The 14,220-nt window shown below is 48.2% G+C and overlaps 1 protein-coding gene across 3 annotated transcripts in view; it reads left to right on the top strand.

Annotated features, from left to right (window-relative positions):
* Window positions 1–14,220, top strand: part of RCL1 (RNA terminal phosphate cyclase like 1) — a 64,074-nt gene that overhangs the window by 38,627 nt on the left and 11,227 nt on the right. For 2 of the 3 annotated variants that reach the window (XM_032866512.1, XM_032866513.1), the window contains 2 exons: window positions 6,070–6,195; window positions 10,128–10,284. In XM_032866512.1, the coding sequence (XP_032722403.1) occupies window positions 6,070–6,195; window positions 10,128–10,284 (283 nt within the window). Of the gene's footprint in view, window positions 1–5,558; window positions 5,637–6,069; window positions 6,196–10,127; window positions 10,285–14,220 lie in introns of those variants that run through there. The other variant, XM_032866514.1, reaches the window with a different exon arrangement.

Here is a 14,220-nt window from a genome sequence, read left to right as displayed (position 1 = left end):
GGGGGGGGGGGGGGGGGGGGGGGGGGCTCTGCTCAGCAGGGAGCCTGCTTCTCCCTCTGACCCTCCCCCCTGTCATGCCCTCTCTCTCTCATTCTCTCTCTCTCAAATAAATAAATAAAATCTTTAAAAAAAAAAAAAGGGCGCCTGGTTGGTTCAGTGGATTAAGTCTCTGCCTTCAGCTCAGGTCATGATCTCAGGGTCCTGGGATCGAGCACTCATCAGGCACTTGGCTCTGCGGGGAGCCTGCTTCCCCCTCCCCCTCTGCCTGCCTCTCTGCCTACTTGTGATCTCTCTTTCTGTGTCAAATTAAAAAAAAAAACAACAAAAAACAGTGGGGCAGGAAGTCTTCTATTACTGTTGTATTGCTGTCTTTCCATTCAGATCTGCTGTTGTTTGCTTTATATATCGAGGTGATCTGATGTTGAGTGCATATATGTTTATAGTTGTATCTTTCTGTTGAATTGACCCTTTTATCATTGTGATTAACTTTATCTCCTGTGACTCTAAAGACCTTTTGGACTTTGTCTGTTTTGTGTGATGGAATTATAGGCAGTTCTACTCTCTTTTGGTTCCCATTTGCATGGAACATACTCACTTTCAGCTTATATATGTCCTTATATCTAAAGTGAGTCTTTTATAGACAGCATATAGTTGGATCTTGTTTTACCCATTCAGCCACTTTAGTTTCTTTTGATTGTGGAGTTTAATCCATTTACATTTTATATACTTTATTTTTAAGCCTCCAGGTGACTCTGAGTTTACCTGCATTCCGTTCTGCAGTTGGGAAAAACTGAGGCTTCACAGGCTGAAGGAATTTGCATCCACATCACACTGTTCATAATGGCAGGACTGGGATTTGAGGTTTTTTTTTTTTTGATTTGAGTTTTTGATCCCAGTTTTTGAACCTCTGCTTTTTCTCAGAGGAGGGGAGGGTGTTTGGGTTGAGCCTAGAGGAGTAGAGGCCTGTGAAGTGGAGCATGGAAGGGTGCTTCAGGCAGGAGTGTGGGCCTGTGCAGACGCAGGGGTGCACACTGGTGCTGGGAGTGGCAGGCCGTGGGTGTGGCCTGAGTACAGGTCTGTCAGTGGTGCTCGGCAGTGGAAGATGGGATGTGACAGATACGGCTAGAGCCAGTGACGACTGAAGGCCATGCTGACCAGTTGGCCTTTATTCCGAAGTCTGTAATTTTCTCGAGAGAGAATTTCCATGTTAAGAGGATAACTTCAGTGGGGCTGAAAGAACTTTTGGCTCCTTTTGACTCATCGTAGAAACTTTGGAAGGTACAAATTTAAAAAAAAAATTACCACCTAACGATGATCACTTAGAGTCAAAGATATCAGAGAGTCGTTTTGCCTTGAAGAGGATGGCGAGGGTCGTGGCTGGAGCACAGGTGAGGGCTGCTGGTTTACAGAGGTCCTAGGGGCAGCATGTGTGGAAAGCCGTCCCCACCTGGCTCTGTGACAGGGATACGGTGTCCCCTGGCACCTTGATAGAGATGTAGGTTCTGATAGTAGCTGCATGTTTGGGGCAGTGTAAGGCGGGGTGGGGACATTGGTGCTAAGTTCCGTTTTATTCCTGCTGGGTTTGAGGGCCCTTCACAATGGTTGTAGGGAAATGGGTCTAGAAAGGAAATTAGAAATGTACATCTGTAATTTGGGGGCGAGGTGAGAGCCAGAAGTGGGTGATTTCAAGTTGGCGACCGAACAGAATGTGGAGAGAGGCAGGTAGATCCCTGAGACACCGCTAAGACTTGAAAGCAAAAGCAAAATGCTCCCAGGAAGTGGGACCAGGGAGAGTCAGGTCGCTGAGAAGAGAGTAAAGAAAACTTGGCTACTGAGAAGACCTGGCAGCCCCGGTCAGTAGCCGGAGGGGCCCGAGGAGTCAGTCAGGACGGAGGACGCTCTGGACAGCACGCGGCTGGGCGGAGCTCCTTTCAGAGAGGAGGAATCAGCCCCGACATCCATTTCCAGGGAAATGGTGCACCGTGGGGGCTGCTTTGTCAAGAATCTTGACAGGAAAGAGAAGCAGGAGGAAAGATGAGGTGGGAACTTGCCACAGGGAGAGAGTTGAAAAGATCCTCTCCCTTCTTTTTTATTTTACAGGTTTTTTTTTTTTTTTTAAGATTTTTATTTATTTATTTTTGAGAGAATGAGAGAGAGAGAGAGACAGAGTGAGAGAGAGCATGAGAAGGGAGGTCAGAGGGAGAAGCAGACTTCCCACTGGAGCTGGAAGCCTTATGTGGGACTTGATCCTAGGACTCTGGGACCATGACCTGGCTATCCACGGGCATATCTCAGGGCCATGCCCGTAAAAATGAGGAGAGAGTGGGCGGCTGGGAGCCCCGAGATTGATGTATGTAGTTAAACTGACTTTCTAAAGTGATGTTCTCCATAGAGAAATGGAAATGCAAGTAGGTAGGTTTTTTTGTTTTTTTTTTTTTCTTCTTAACCAAATATGCGTTTTCTGCTTGACTCCCGGCACTTGCTGACTCAGCCTCCTTCCGGCTAGCAGGCGCACTGTATTTTATCATATCAAGAGGCCAGAATGAAACCTGCTGGTGGCCATTGAGTTGCTTTCCGTTTTCCTCTGTTGCTGAGAATGCTGTAGTCGACAGCTTTGCACATGAAATCCTACGCACGCTCTGGACAGTTCCAGTTTGTTTTTACTCATTTGAGATTTGTTTCCTTAAATGCTCTATCGTGACGGCAAACTCTGCTTGGATTCCATTCTCTGTAGTCTGGAAATGTGATTTCCAGAGTGTGCTTTTGTTTTGACACAGTCTTGTGGTAACTACATGGGTTCCACAGAGATTGTCCCGCTGTGGTCCCACGGGACACATAGTACTGGGTGTGCAAACGGCTCATGGGTCAGCCTTTGATGAGGACTCCAAGAAACAGGGAAGCCTTGGGGGTAGTATGGGGGAGAACATGAAAACTGGAAGAGCCCTGAGCCCTGGAGTGTAACTTTATTCCTCCCTGGCTTCTCCCTCTGGTGTTCTTCCAGCCTTCCCTGTAGAGACTGGGTGCCAGGAAGACACTGGAGAGCCCCTTGCTTGGGGCTGGGGCTCGGACACCTGAATCTTCCCGACACATCGGACCTGTGGAGTCTTCCTCCCAACTCCGCAGGAAAGTAGACGCAAGTGGCCGTGCTCAGATTCTTGTCTGCAAATGAGACATTCCAGCCACTGGTCTCCAGAGCTGCCCCTTCACAAACACCTCAGTGGAATGCTGGTTGGAATTGAGATCACCTTCTTCGCCAGTTTTGGAGCCTGGCAAAAAAAGAGCTGCCTTTGGGAAAAAAAGCTTTTGTTGGTTTTGTGGGTTTTTTTTTTACTTGCAAGTCTGGTTGACTGTTGGTCTGAGCTAGGAGGTTGCATCCCCCATAGGAGGGCTTGGGTGGGGAGAACTGGCCCTCTTCTTGTGGATGGTTGTGGCTTTAACTGAGTTACCCCCAGAGCGCGTCTTTTTTCTCTTGGACTGGCTTTCCAGGGCCTGGGAGGGAGCCAGTGTTGGCTCCTGCCAGCGGCAGTGACTGGACAGTGTGGTTACATTTTATTTAATGCCACCCACTCTCATTCTCCCCCTGCCTGAGGAGGGGTGGTGGGGAGAAGGGAGCATGCGCTTTTCAGTTTGTGGCACTATCTCCGAAGCTCATGATCTAGGACATAAGTGTCAATTGAAGAAGCTGGGGTAGAGGCAGAAGATAGAAGTGAGTTGGAATTTGTAGGGCAAACTGGTTTCCTTTCTCTGACTGTAGGGCAGGTACTTAGACAATCAGCCTTTTTGTCTCTTTACACACACACACACACACACACACACACACTCTTTTGCTCACTTGCGTGTGCTTTCTCTGACCTGGACCACCAGGGAGGGATAAGAGTAGGAGTTCTATATGGTCTATAGCTGTGAAATTGTCTCTCTCGGATATGAGTTCTCAATATGGCATTCATATGAGGGCTTCGGAAGATTCACAGTCCCCTGAAATGGTCTGCAAAATGACGTGTGTGTGTTTCTTGAGGGAGTGTTCATAGCTTTCATCAGATTCCCAGAGGGATCTCTGATTTCTGAAAGAATAGGAACCTCTGCTTTGGAACTTGAATCTTGGACTAACTGCAAGAAAAGCAGTAGGGGGCGTTCATTGGGCTCCTACCCCACAGCAGGCACCACTAAGCCCTTTACATGCATTATTTCATTTGAGCCTCCAAACCTTGGGAGGAGAATGTTATGACAGTCCTCCTCTTACTGATGAGGAGGTGGACACACACCAGACCCAGAATGATGCAGTTTGTTGGAGCTGGCCCTTGAGCACAGATGGTCTGATTGTAGAAGTTTTAGCCGTTCCTCAGGAGGGCCTCCACACCCGATTCAGGCGGTTCCACAGTGACTCTGGCATGTAGCCACCTTGTCTGTCTCCACTGCCAGCATTCTGCTGTAGGGCTCCACTGGCCCTGAGTTGGTACAGTTACCCACCTGGTTTCTACATGTCTTTGGGGGTTGGAGGGAGGAGGTTGTCTTTGTGAAGTCAGATCTGTTTAATTTTGTATCTCACTTTTGTGACCTGGTTGTCCTCAGTGTAAGCCCTGGAAGTAGGAATCCATGGCCCTGGCCCACAGGGTCACTCTGAGCATAAAATCAGTTGCTAATGTACCTGAAAGAATTTTGGGAGCCGTGGTTGCTGTGGGATTATATGTCAGATTAGTGACATCTGTGCTCTCCTCAGGACAGTGGGCAGCATCAGGCTCAGAAGGACAGCACCCACCTGGTCCAAAGGGTATGAGACCCAGGACTGTTTGTCTAAGCTGCGTGGTCAGAAGTACATTCTGGACAGAGAGGCGGTGATGTAACAGGGCCTTGTGTGTGTATTGAAAAATCCCTCTTTGCTCTTTCCTCATTTCAGGTTTGTCCTTTGAGTCAAGTCAAATATTTATTGAGTATTGCTGAGAATAAAAATAGGGTATGAGAGTCACCAGAGAGTTCTGCTCCATATGGAAGCAGAGCCCCTCTTCTTACGGAATGCGTGGTCTTGTTGGTGGGCAAGGACAACGTGTATGGGTGAAGGGAGATGTACGGTAAGGTCAGGTGGAGACCACGGCCTGGTGCTGGCTGGAGGGTGTTGGGGAGAATGAAGGAAGGATGAAGGAAGGCAGTTCAGGTTGAAGAATTTGGACAGTCTGGGTGAGTGGCGGGGGTGATGGTGCCCGGGCGGGGGTGAACGCTGACCAGACTGACCGTGGGGTCTGGGGGGTTCTGGGCTAATGGAACTGCAGATTCTCATGAGCATGAGGAAAAAAACCCACCAGCCTTTTCATATGAGTTGTTTATATTATCCTCTTTTTCTTTCTGGGGGTGCCCCGCCCCCAGTGTAAAAGTGCTAATTATCAATATTTTGATTATAAGGGAGCAGTTGTCAGGAGCCTGTATTATCCACAAATGGAGTAATTGACACTTAAATAATTGAAAATAAGCTCTGTGAGTTACAACAAACCTATTTAGATCTTTATAAATCAGCTACTGTACTCTCTCTCACTAATCTTTTTCTGCTTTTCCTGTCAACAGACTAGGGGTGGATTGGGATTGGCCCAGGTGAGCCCCAGTGTGATGTCTGTTCCGGCCTTAGGTCCACAAGGGAAAGACCCATTGTTTCCAGCAGTGAGGAGGGTCGGAGAACTTCAAAGGGAGCCTGGCTCATGCCAGACAGGCAGGCCCATGTCTCCTCTTGTTCTGAAATTGAGTTGAAGCATTTCTAGGAGAGGGGAGGGGCCTTGATTGGGTAGGAACTCCAGAGCAGGGTTTGGAACTCTTATCTTATACTTTACGACTCTCTACATCTGTGTGTTTTTTGTTGTGATTGTTTATAACAATAATATAAAAAAACTGTATCGTAATACAATAATAAAAATAATGACCTGAAAATCGAGTTAAGGTATTACAAAGTTAAACAATTAAACACAGTTGGAAAATAGAATGGCATTAGAATGGCATTTTATTACAGTTCCACAAATAGCCGCTAGCACCAGAATGGACCTTTCTCTGGCGTCCGAGCAGAACAGCCCCCTTAACTGCGGACCACAGGTACTCCGTGCGCGTGTCACCGCAGATGGCCAACCGGGTCGTGGATTCTGCAAGGAGCATCCTCAACAAGTTTATCCCCGATATCTATATTTACACAGACCACATGAAAGGAGTCAACTCTGGGAAGTAAGTGTCTGTGCGTTTCTAGAGCTTATTTCTGCAGCTGACCAAGCCTTTTCACACTCCTGTCCTGACTGCAGTGAAAGCCGCCAGCTCTGTGTCGGCAGCCGGAGGAAGAGTGATTTCAGAGTTAATGTCCTCCCGACTTATTACCGTATTCACCAGTGAGCATCTCTTGAACACCTCTCACGTGGAAAGCATCCCAGTGCCCGGTGCTGGAGATCAGGGGTCCAGATCCTGGCCTGGGGGCGTTCAAACCCAGCTATTAATAAACGGTGCTTCCAGCTTTAAATTCCATCTGTTTCCACAAAAAATTAAAGCAAACAAGTTCTTCCATCCTGAGTTAATAACAGTTTAGGGGAAAATCTCCTTTGTTGGTCTGTGCCAGCCGGCTTCTGTCTCCATCATGGGAACGACACCCCTAGAGCCAAAGAAAGTTGTTATTGCACATTTGACTTGGGATTAGTTAAAGCCTTTGTGGAAAACCTCACTTTAGAAAATAAAAAGTTAATGATGATCTGTGTAATGAAAATACTTGCTTTAGGCTTCGCTTGTATATTTAGCAACCAGTAAGTTGGGGAAGCAATTAAAAACCAATTTTTTTATTATGAAGATGTTAAATATACAGAAAGTTGAAAGGCTAGCACAGAGAACACCTGTGTGTTCCTACTACTTGTAGTCAACAGTGACTATTTCGCCAAATTTACTTGTGTGTGGGTTTTCTGTGTTTGTTTTTGTTTTTGCTGAATCATTTCCGTGTGAATGACAGTATCATTGCACTTACAGTCTGAAGCTTGCAGGTCGTGTCTTCTAAAAATGAGAACGTCAGAGATTGACTGGTGTGGGCTCAGAAATCAGTTTTTTGCTAGGTAGTAGCACCACCCATCCTTTCTCACAGCCCTTCTGTCTGTGCTTTCCTTCGACTTCAGCCAAAGAAGGAGAGAGGCACAGGAGGGCTGAGCGTGTTAAAGCAGCATGGTGGTGGCTCATAGTTCAGAGCAGTAGGGGTGTCAGAGGGCACAGTTGGGAAAGGACATGTGTGCCGAGCTGGCCCTCCCTCTGGGTTTGGAAAGGTCGCTGATGGTCCCAAACCTTTGGCGCACTGCTCAGATCTCAGCAGCGCTTTCCTTGCGCACGTGGTGGGAGCCATAATGTTGGCGTTGTTAGGGGACCGCTTTCACGCAGTGGCTGGCACACGGTAGGTGCCACCGAGATGCTAATGCCGCTCCTCACGCTTCCCTTTCTCTCCCCTCTCCTCTGGGGAGAGGCGATTACAGAGCCATGGTGGGTGTAGGCAGTCACAGCGGCAACTGAGTGGCCTGGTCTCCATCAGGCCTTCTCTGTCTAGCCTCTGGCTCTGTGGGGGTGTCCAGGCATGAAGCAGAGCTGGCCTGAAGGCCATGCTGCCCCCTCTGTGCTGCAGCTTTTCACAAGGCCATCGAGTCCAGTGACCCCGGGGTGTAGTCCACCCCCATCCTTGCTGGGGTGAGTAGCAGCCTCATACGTGGATCAGGACATGGGCATGATGGAGAGTTGTGGGTCATCAGCTCCAAGCCCCACTTAAAAAAAATGGCACGTGAAGGCAGTGTGTGATCGTAGACTTGTGTTTTCTCAACTGCAAGTTACAGAGGACAAATGGTGCTCACTCTTCTCTGTTCGGAAATGATGAAGTCACAGTGGGCATTTTCCTCTTCTCACTCAGTGGGGGATCCATGTAATGAGGTGTCGTGAACTCTTAGACTGAGAGTGTGTGTGTGGCCACAGCCTAGAATGTTGGGGAGCAGCAGTTCTGGGTGGTCTGTGTCTACTCTGACCCATACGCAAAGCTGCCTGTTGTCCCATTTTGATTCTCACAGTCAAGACTTCCAAAAAAATTTAGTCCTTTATCAATTGGGAAGTTTTTGTTTTTGTTTTTAAATATTTTATTTATCTATTTGACAAAGATAGTGAGAGGGGGAACATAAGCAGGGGGAGGGACAGAGGGAGAGGAAGAAGTAGGCTCCCTGCTGAACAGGGAGCCCGACGAGGGGCTCGATCCCAGGACCCTGGGATCATGACCTGAGCCAAAGGCAGATGCTTAATGACTAAGCAACCCAGGTGCCCACCAATTGGGAAGGTTTAGGGGCTTTCACTTGCAAACTGCGAAGTCAGATCTTCAGTGAGGTCACCTGGTGACCAGCTGCTTTGTCATCATAACTTGAAACAGGCTGGATAACACACATACCCCAGGCTTGAGGGAGAAAATTGGCATAAAGCACATAGGGCTTCGTTTGTTCTTGTACTGTGTGTTCTCGTATTCTTTGTTTTTTTCCTAAAACAAATACAATGTTAAATGGAAGAGTCTTGATTAAATGCAAAATTTATTGTAATAACAACTACACGCACCTCAAAATTTCACATGGATGGAAAAATCAGGAGTTCTTGGGAACTGTAAGTGAGCGGGTGAAAGCAATGATGGCAGCCTATCTCCTGGTCCGGCCTCCCTTTGTTTTCCATTCTCCATGTTTGCGTGGCACCACCTGGACTGCTGAGCAGGATGCCCTCCTTCCCCCTGGTCAGCTGACTCAAAGGCAACTGGAGATTGTCCCCTGGTGTGGTGGCTGGGCGGCAGGGTGTTAGATGGGAAAGCATGACTCGGAGCACCCCAGAACCTTTATTCTCACTCACCCCCTTCTCTTGGTGGTGTCTGTAACCCTTGGTTGCATAAACAACTTTTTTTTTTTTTTTTTTTAGGAAATTAAGGACTGACTAAAGTAGCTCATACAGTACATTTTGAAACATTATGGATTTTGTACATAGTTTTTCTGAAACCGGTATTTTGGCTAGTTTTGTCCTGGACATGTAGTGCTTTAGGAACATGGGTGTTGAATTGTGTTAAAGGGGGCACGTGTGTGTAGTGATTGCATATGGAGTTTACTGCTCGGAAGTACATATTTTTTTAAAAGGCACTGGGCAAAGTAGATGTCTGAGATGTCAAACTTGGAAATGTTACAGAGAGGAGATTTTTATTGTCGTGAACTGATTTTATTTTGTGCCAGTCAGGTTGTCACTCAGCTCTGTGAGAGCAGGAACTCCCATGTTAACCGTGGTGGTCCTGGTCCTGGGCCATGGAAACTTTTTCCCCCAAATGTTTGTTGGATGCATGAGTGAATGAGTCGGCTGTGATCGTGGACAAGAAGGGTGTTAGCTTCTGTCTGGTTGATGGTAGGAACACGGCGGGAGAGAACGTGGTGCCAGCTCACTCACTGGTTAGAGGAATGAATTCTGAATGAAAGACATCTTCAGAAAAAGTCTATAGGCCCGTTCTGGCTTGTGTGGTAACTTTCATGCCAGGGGGAACAGCCTGGTATTTCGGAAGAAGAGCTGTCATTGGTGGCCTCCAGCCGCTCATGCCTTCTGGACTGGTTGATGGCTGAGTACTGTGGTGGAGTACTGGAAACTCTGGAAGACCTGTGTTTGAAATGCATCCCAGTCACTTTCTAGCTGTGTGGGCTTTGTGCTGGTTGCTTAATTTCTCATTTGTAAAATGAGAGTGGTAATATTTACTCTGCAGAGTTGTGGTGTCAAAGCCCCTAGCTCAGAAACTGGCGATAAGTAGGTGCTCAGTATCTGGTAACCCTTGTTAATGTTACTTTATATGTCGATCATTCCAAACTCGCACAGTAGGACCTTTCACAGTGTAGACGTTGGGGGAAGGAAGGCAGGGCCGAGGGGAAGAGCCGTACAGACTTGCTCAGTCTTTGGTTCTGCCCTGATGCTCTCACTCAGTCATTTCTATTTTCTGGTATAAGCTAGTAGGAACTCTAGGAAGGCTTGGTGTGGCCAAACAGAATGCCATCAAAAAGATACTTGTCTTCTCTTCCTTTTGCTGGCGAATGTGAACCCCCCCACACCCCGCTTTATGAACCCAGCTCATGTGTGTGCCTTTGAATCCCCAGGTCTCCAGGCTTTGGGTTGTCACTGGTTGCCGAGACCACCAATGGCACCTTCCTCAGTGCTGAACTGGCCTCCAACCCCCAGGGCCAGGGCGCGGCGGTGCTTCCGGAGGACCTCGGCAGGAACTGTGCCAAGCTGCTGCTCGAGGAGATCTATAGGGTATGTCCTCCCCCTCTGCAGGTCTGGGAGTGAAGCCATCCGGAAGTGGTTCATTGTCTCTCACTTTTATTCCTTAGCAACTTTCTTCCCTTCCAAGGGCTTAAGCCAAGGAGTTTATTTGTTCCTACCCATTTGGCAATTTAGCATTAACTACTTGAGTGGATTAGGTAAGCTAGTCCGTGAGCAGAGAGATCCAGCCACACTGGTTTGGGAAACAGGGCAGGTAAATTTAATGGGGAGAGGAAGGAACTAGACAGTCATACAAGAGAGAGAGGGTAAAAAAATGAAGCCGGTTTGGTGGGGATTGGCCTGTTGAAGAGCACACACTGCCCTGACCAGCAGAGGCACCATCTCTCAGCTCCCCAAGTCCCTGCCGTAGGGGAGTGGAGTCTCACTGTTTCCAGATTTTTTAAGAGAAGCTAGAAATCTGGATTTGTATGTGACAGTTCAGGTAGAAAAGCATATTGCTAGGCTAGGTTTTGCAGTGTGCTCTGGAGCCCCTAACAACATCTGGGGAAGGCAGTCCTGCACTGGCACACGGTAGAGGCTTGGAAAGATCCGAAAGCAGCAAGAGACAGGACTTCACCACTTGCCATTTTGCTTCTGCAGCTCTGCTGTGGGAAACGGCTCAGACCTGCCTAGACCAGCCTGTCCTTTTCAGTAGCCAGGGTCTTCTCTCTGTCGGTCCGTGCAAGCAATGTGCATGTGCGCACGCACACACTTACTGTGTCCTAAAGGCAGTTGAGCTGGCCTAAAAGAAGCAAGGAAGAAATTAGAAGGGAAGTAAGAATGATGGCTGGAGAAAATAAGAGGAAGCTTCCTGAAAATACTCTATAAGGTCCATAAGCTTGGGGAGGTGAGCGTCATGGGTGCAGCTCCAAGGTTTCTGTTATTCTGCACTGTCTTCTGCTTTGGTTCCACATCTGGAAGCTGAAACTTTCCCCTTGGCATGCAGAATCCAGTTTAGGCTTTGTGGGATGTTCACTTCTCTGCCGTGTAGACATGTCCCCATGTTCTCGAACTGAGTACCTGTGAGAGCTGTCCTCTGGATGGTTTGTTACTGGATGGTGTACGGTATTTGTCTTTTCTATTTAGCTCAAGAGCCTTTCATCTCCACATTTGTCTGTGTGTGTATTCTGGGTTACTAGACCGTTCTGTGGGTCCTTCCTAGAGTCCCCCAGGGAAGTTTTGCCCTGGTGAAAGCAACAAAAATCACATGGGAGCCCAGTGAAATAAACCAGTAAGGTGGGTACAGTGGTGATTTTTTTTTTTTTTTCCCATTCACTTCCTTTTGCCACTGTCAGTGATCACTGTGGTAGGGTGATGGCTGGGTCATGGGATCCCTGTACAGGCCGTACTGGGGAAGACAGCTTATAAACAGTCTACTCGCCTGATCTAAGTCCGCATTCTTGAAAATATGTGATTGGTCACAAGGTGGAACAAGTAAGAATGAACTGTTTTCAAATTGCTTAGGATTTGCAGGTCTTAAGTGGCTTTATTTCATGTCCCTCTCATTAAGATGAAGACAGAGAACCTGTAGGTGTGTCTTCCTTGGAGTGCCTCGGCCCCTGTACTCCCCGTTCAACTGGGAAGTAGTGAGGAAGGAGACACCGTGTCAGAGGCGTGCACTCAGGTCTGGCCTCAGCTCTTTGGGTGCTCAGTCAGCCCGATGGTGCTAAACTCGGTGATTTTTGAAAGACGGGCAGTAACCGGAAGCTGGGAGTAAATGATCAAGAGCTCGTGCTTCCCGTTACTCAGTTCAGGAAGTTAGTCATCTAGGTTTGTATGAGGAAAGACTGAGTGTTTTACCCGTACCCCTCAGTCCCTGTTGACGTGAGCAGGTGTCCCTTCCTAGGTCCTGTGGTGGCTGGCAGGCCCTCTCCCTGACTGGGAGGGTGCTTCTATCTCTTTCCAGTGGACCTGGGGGCATTGGGAGCATCGCGTCATAGAACAGCCCCGTGGGAGCCCACGGGCACAGCTGGAGTGTGCAAGTTTTGTCTCCCTGTAAAGAGGGGATTAAAAGCCTCTGGGTGAAAGCGCAGCCACGGCCCATCAGTCCCCAAGAGAGAAAACAGTCTGCATTAGGTTATTTTATTTTTGTTTACACTCCAGTTAAGTTCTGTTTTATACTATTTTCTTGTGCCTGGACCAGCTTTTCTGCCTTTGTTTTTAATCACTAAGAAAACATCCTTTGTATGTCTGTGATCTTTAAGTTTTAAAAGGATGAAAATGCTTTATGCTTTTATGAGTCATTATTTTTAAGATTTTATTTATTAGAGAGTGAGTGCATGTGCAAGCAGGGGGTGGGAGAGGGAGGGGAGGGACAAGCAGACCCCCTGATGAGCACAGAGCCCAGATGTGGGGCTGGATCTCACGACCCTGAGATCACGACCTGAGCTGAAATCAAGAGTCAGACACTAAACCAACTGAGCTCCCCAGGCGACCCTGTGAATCATTTTTCCTAGGTGTGCGATGTGACATGATTTAAATGAGTAACAAAAATCCATCCCTTTGAGGGTACTGCTTATTTTTTATCAAAGTGTTCATCCTCTTCTCTGATCCCTCAGTCCATCGGCATCTCCTCAGTTACCGAGCCTCCTTGATTCTGGGGCAGGCTCTCTCGAGCTGCCTTTCTCACCCATCTTCTGTTGCCCCATCTGCTGCTCCTTCCTTCCACCCTCCTCTCTAACATCTCTTCTGTTCAGATCTCCCCGAGACACTGATCTCCTCTTTTCACTGATTTCTGTTCAGAGACCTCCGGCTTCTCACTTCCCCAAGATAAAGGCAAAACCTGTGGCCCGGTTAGAAAATGCCTGCCTCAGTCTGTCCTTCCTTTCTCCCGACATTTTCTCATCCATCTCCTCCACAGACAGGATGTGGCCAGTTTTCAACTAGCCCTGGCTGCTCCTTGCTGGCCCTGGGTCCTGGGTCCTGTGTCCCCCGTCCTCCTGCCCTTCTCTCTGGGGTCCCCTCAGGCCACCATCCCCAGAGTCTCCCTCTGGTGCCAGCTGAATGACCGCCTGCTCCTGCCGCCTTGGAAGCCCCAGGACCCATATCCCCCAACGACTGTGTAGTGCTGGTTCTTCCTGAATTGTCTGTGCCTGCTCCTGTCTCATCTTCGCAGTAAGGGCCAAACCACTTAGAACAGGGACTGCGCCCTGTGCCTTGGCGGTGACTCCACTGCTCCTTCTGTGGCAGCCTGTACACAGACCCCAGCAAATCGATGGCACTAAAATACTGGCCCAGCACATACGAGAAAGCAGTGAGGATGCTAGGAAAGCAGCACAATGATAAGAAGGAGAGATGGAGGAGAACAGTTTCACTTTAGGCGGTTAGGAGAGGAAGGAAGCAAGTTGTATAAGGCAGGCATAGTGTTGTTGGGCCTCCTCTTCTCCATGGGTCAGGGTGTCCTTTTTAGATGGAAATATATAAGCTGTAACTCTTCTTAAGATTTGCTAAATAAGATAAATATTGTCCTGCAATATCTCCGGGAGTTTGGGAGGAGCAGTGGGTTTTCATAATGGCTGTGGCAGTAGCATAAACCCCCTCATTTTCTGACTCCATTGTCACAAATGAAGTCCAACAGTGGAGAAGGGGTATCTGCGCCTGAGCACTGACTTATTCTCCACCTTGCACATACCCCAGAGGACCGAGACATGGCCACAGAAGCAGCAGTGGGGGGCTTACCCGTTCCATTCACAGTCCGGGAGAGCCGCGCCCAGAAACAGGGTGTCTCACCGTGATGCTTACAAAATACATGGAGACCCGGGGTCATCTTGCTTTCGCTGTGCACGGTGTTCGAATTGTTTTCCATCAAGTTCTCCCTGGAAGGGTGATGAGAAATAAAAACACTTTGAAGGGCATAAATGCCAAAAGCCGTGACGCATGCATCGGCGAAGCAAAATGGCAGAAACGGTGGAGAAATTCAGGAGCGAA

This window comes from Lontra canadensis, unplaced genomic scaffold (assembly GCF_010015895.1).
Source record: "Lontra canadensis isolate GAN:19392208 unplaced genomic scaffold, GSC_riverotter_1.0 scaffold31, whole genome shotgun sequence".
Classification (NCBI taxonomy): Eukaryota; Metazoa; Chordata; class Mammalia; order Carnivora; family Mustelidae; genus Lontra; species Lontra canadensis.
Note: the sequence above shows the minus strand (reverse complement) of the source record. Positions and strands in the feature narration are given on the sequence as shown.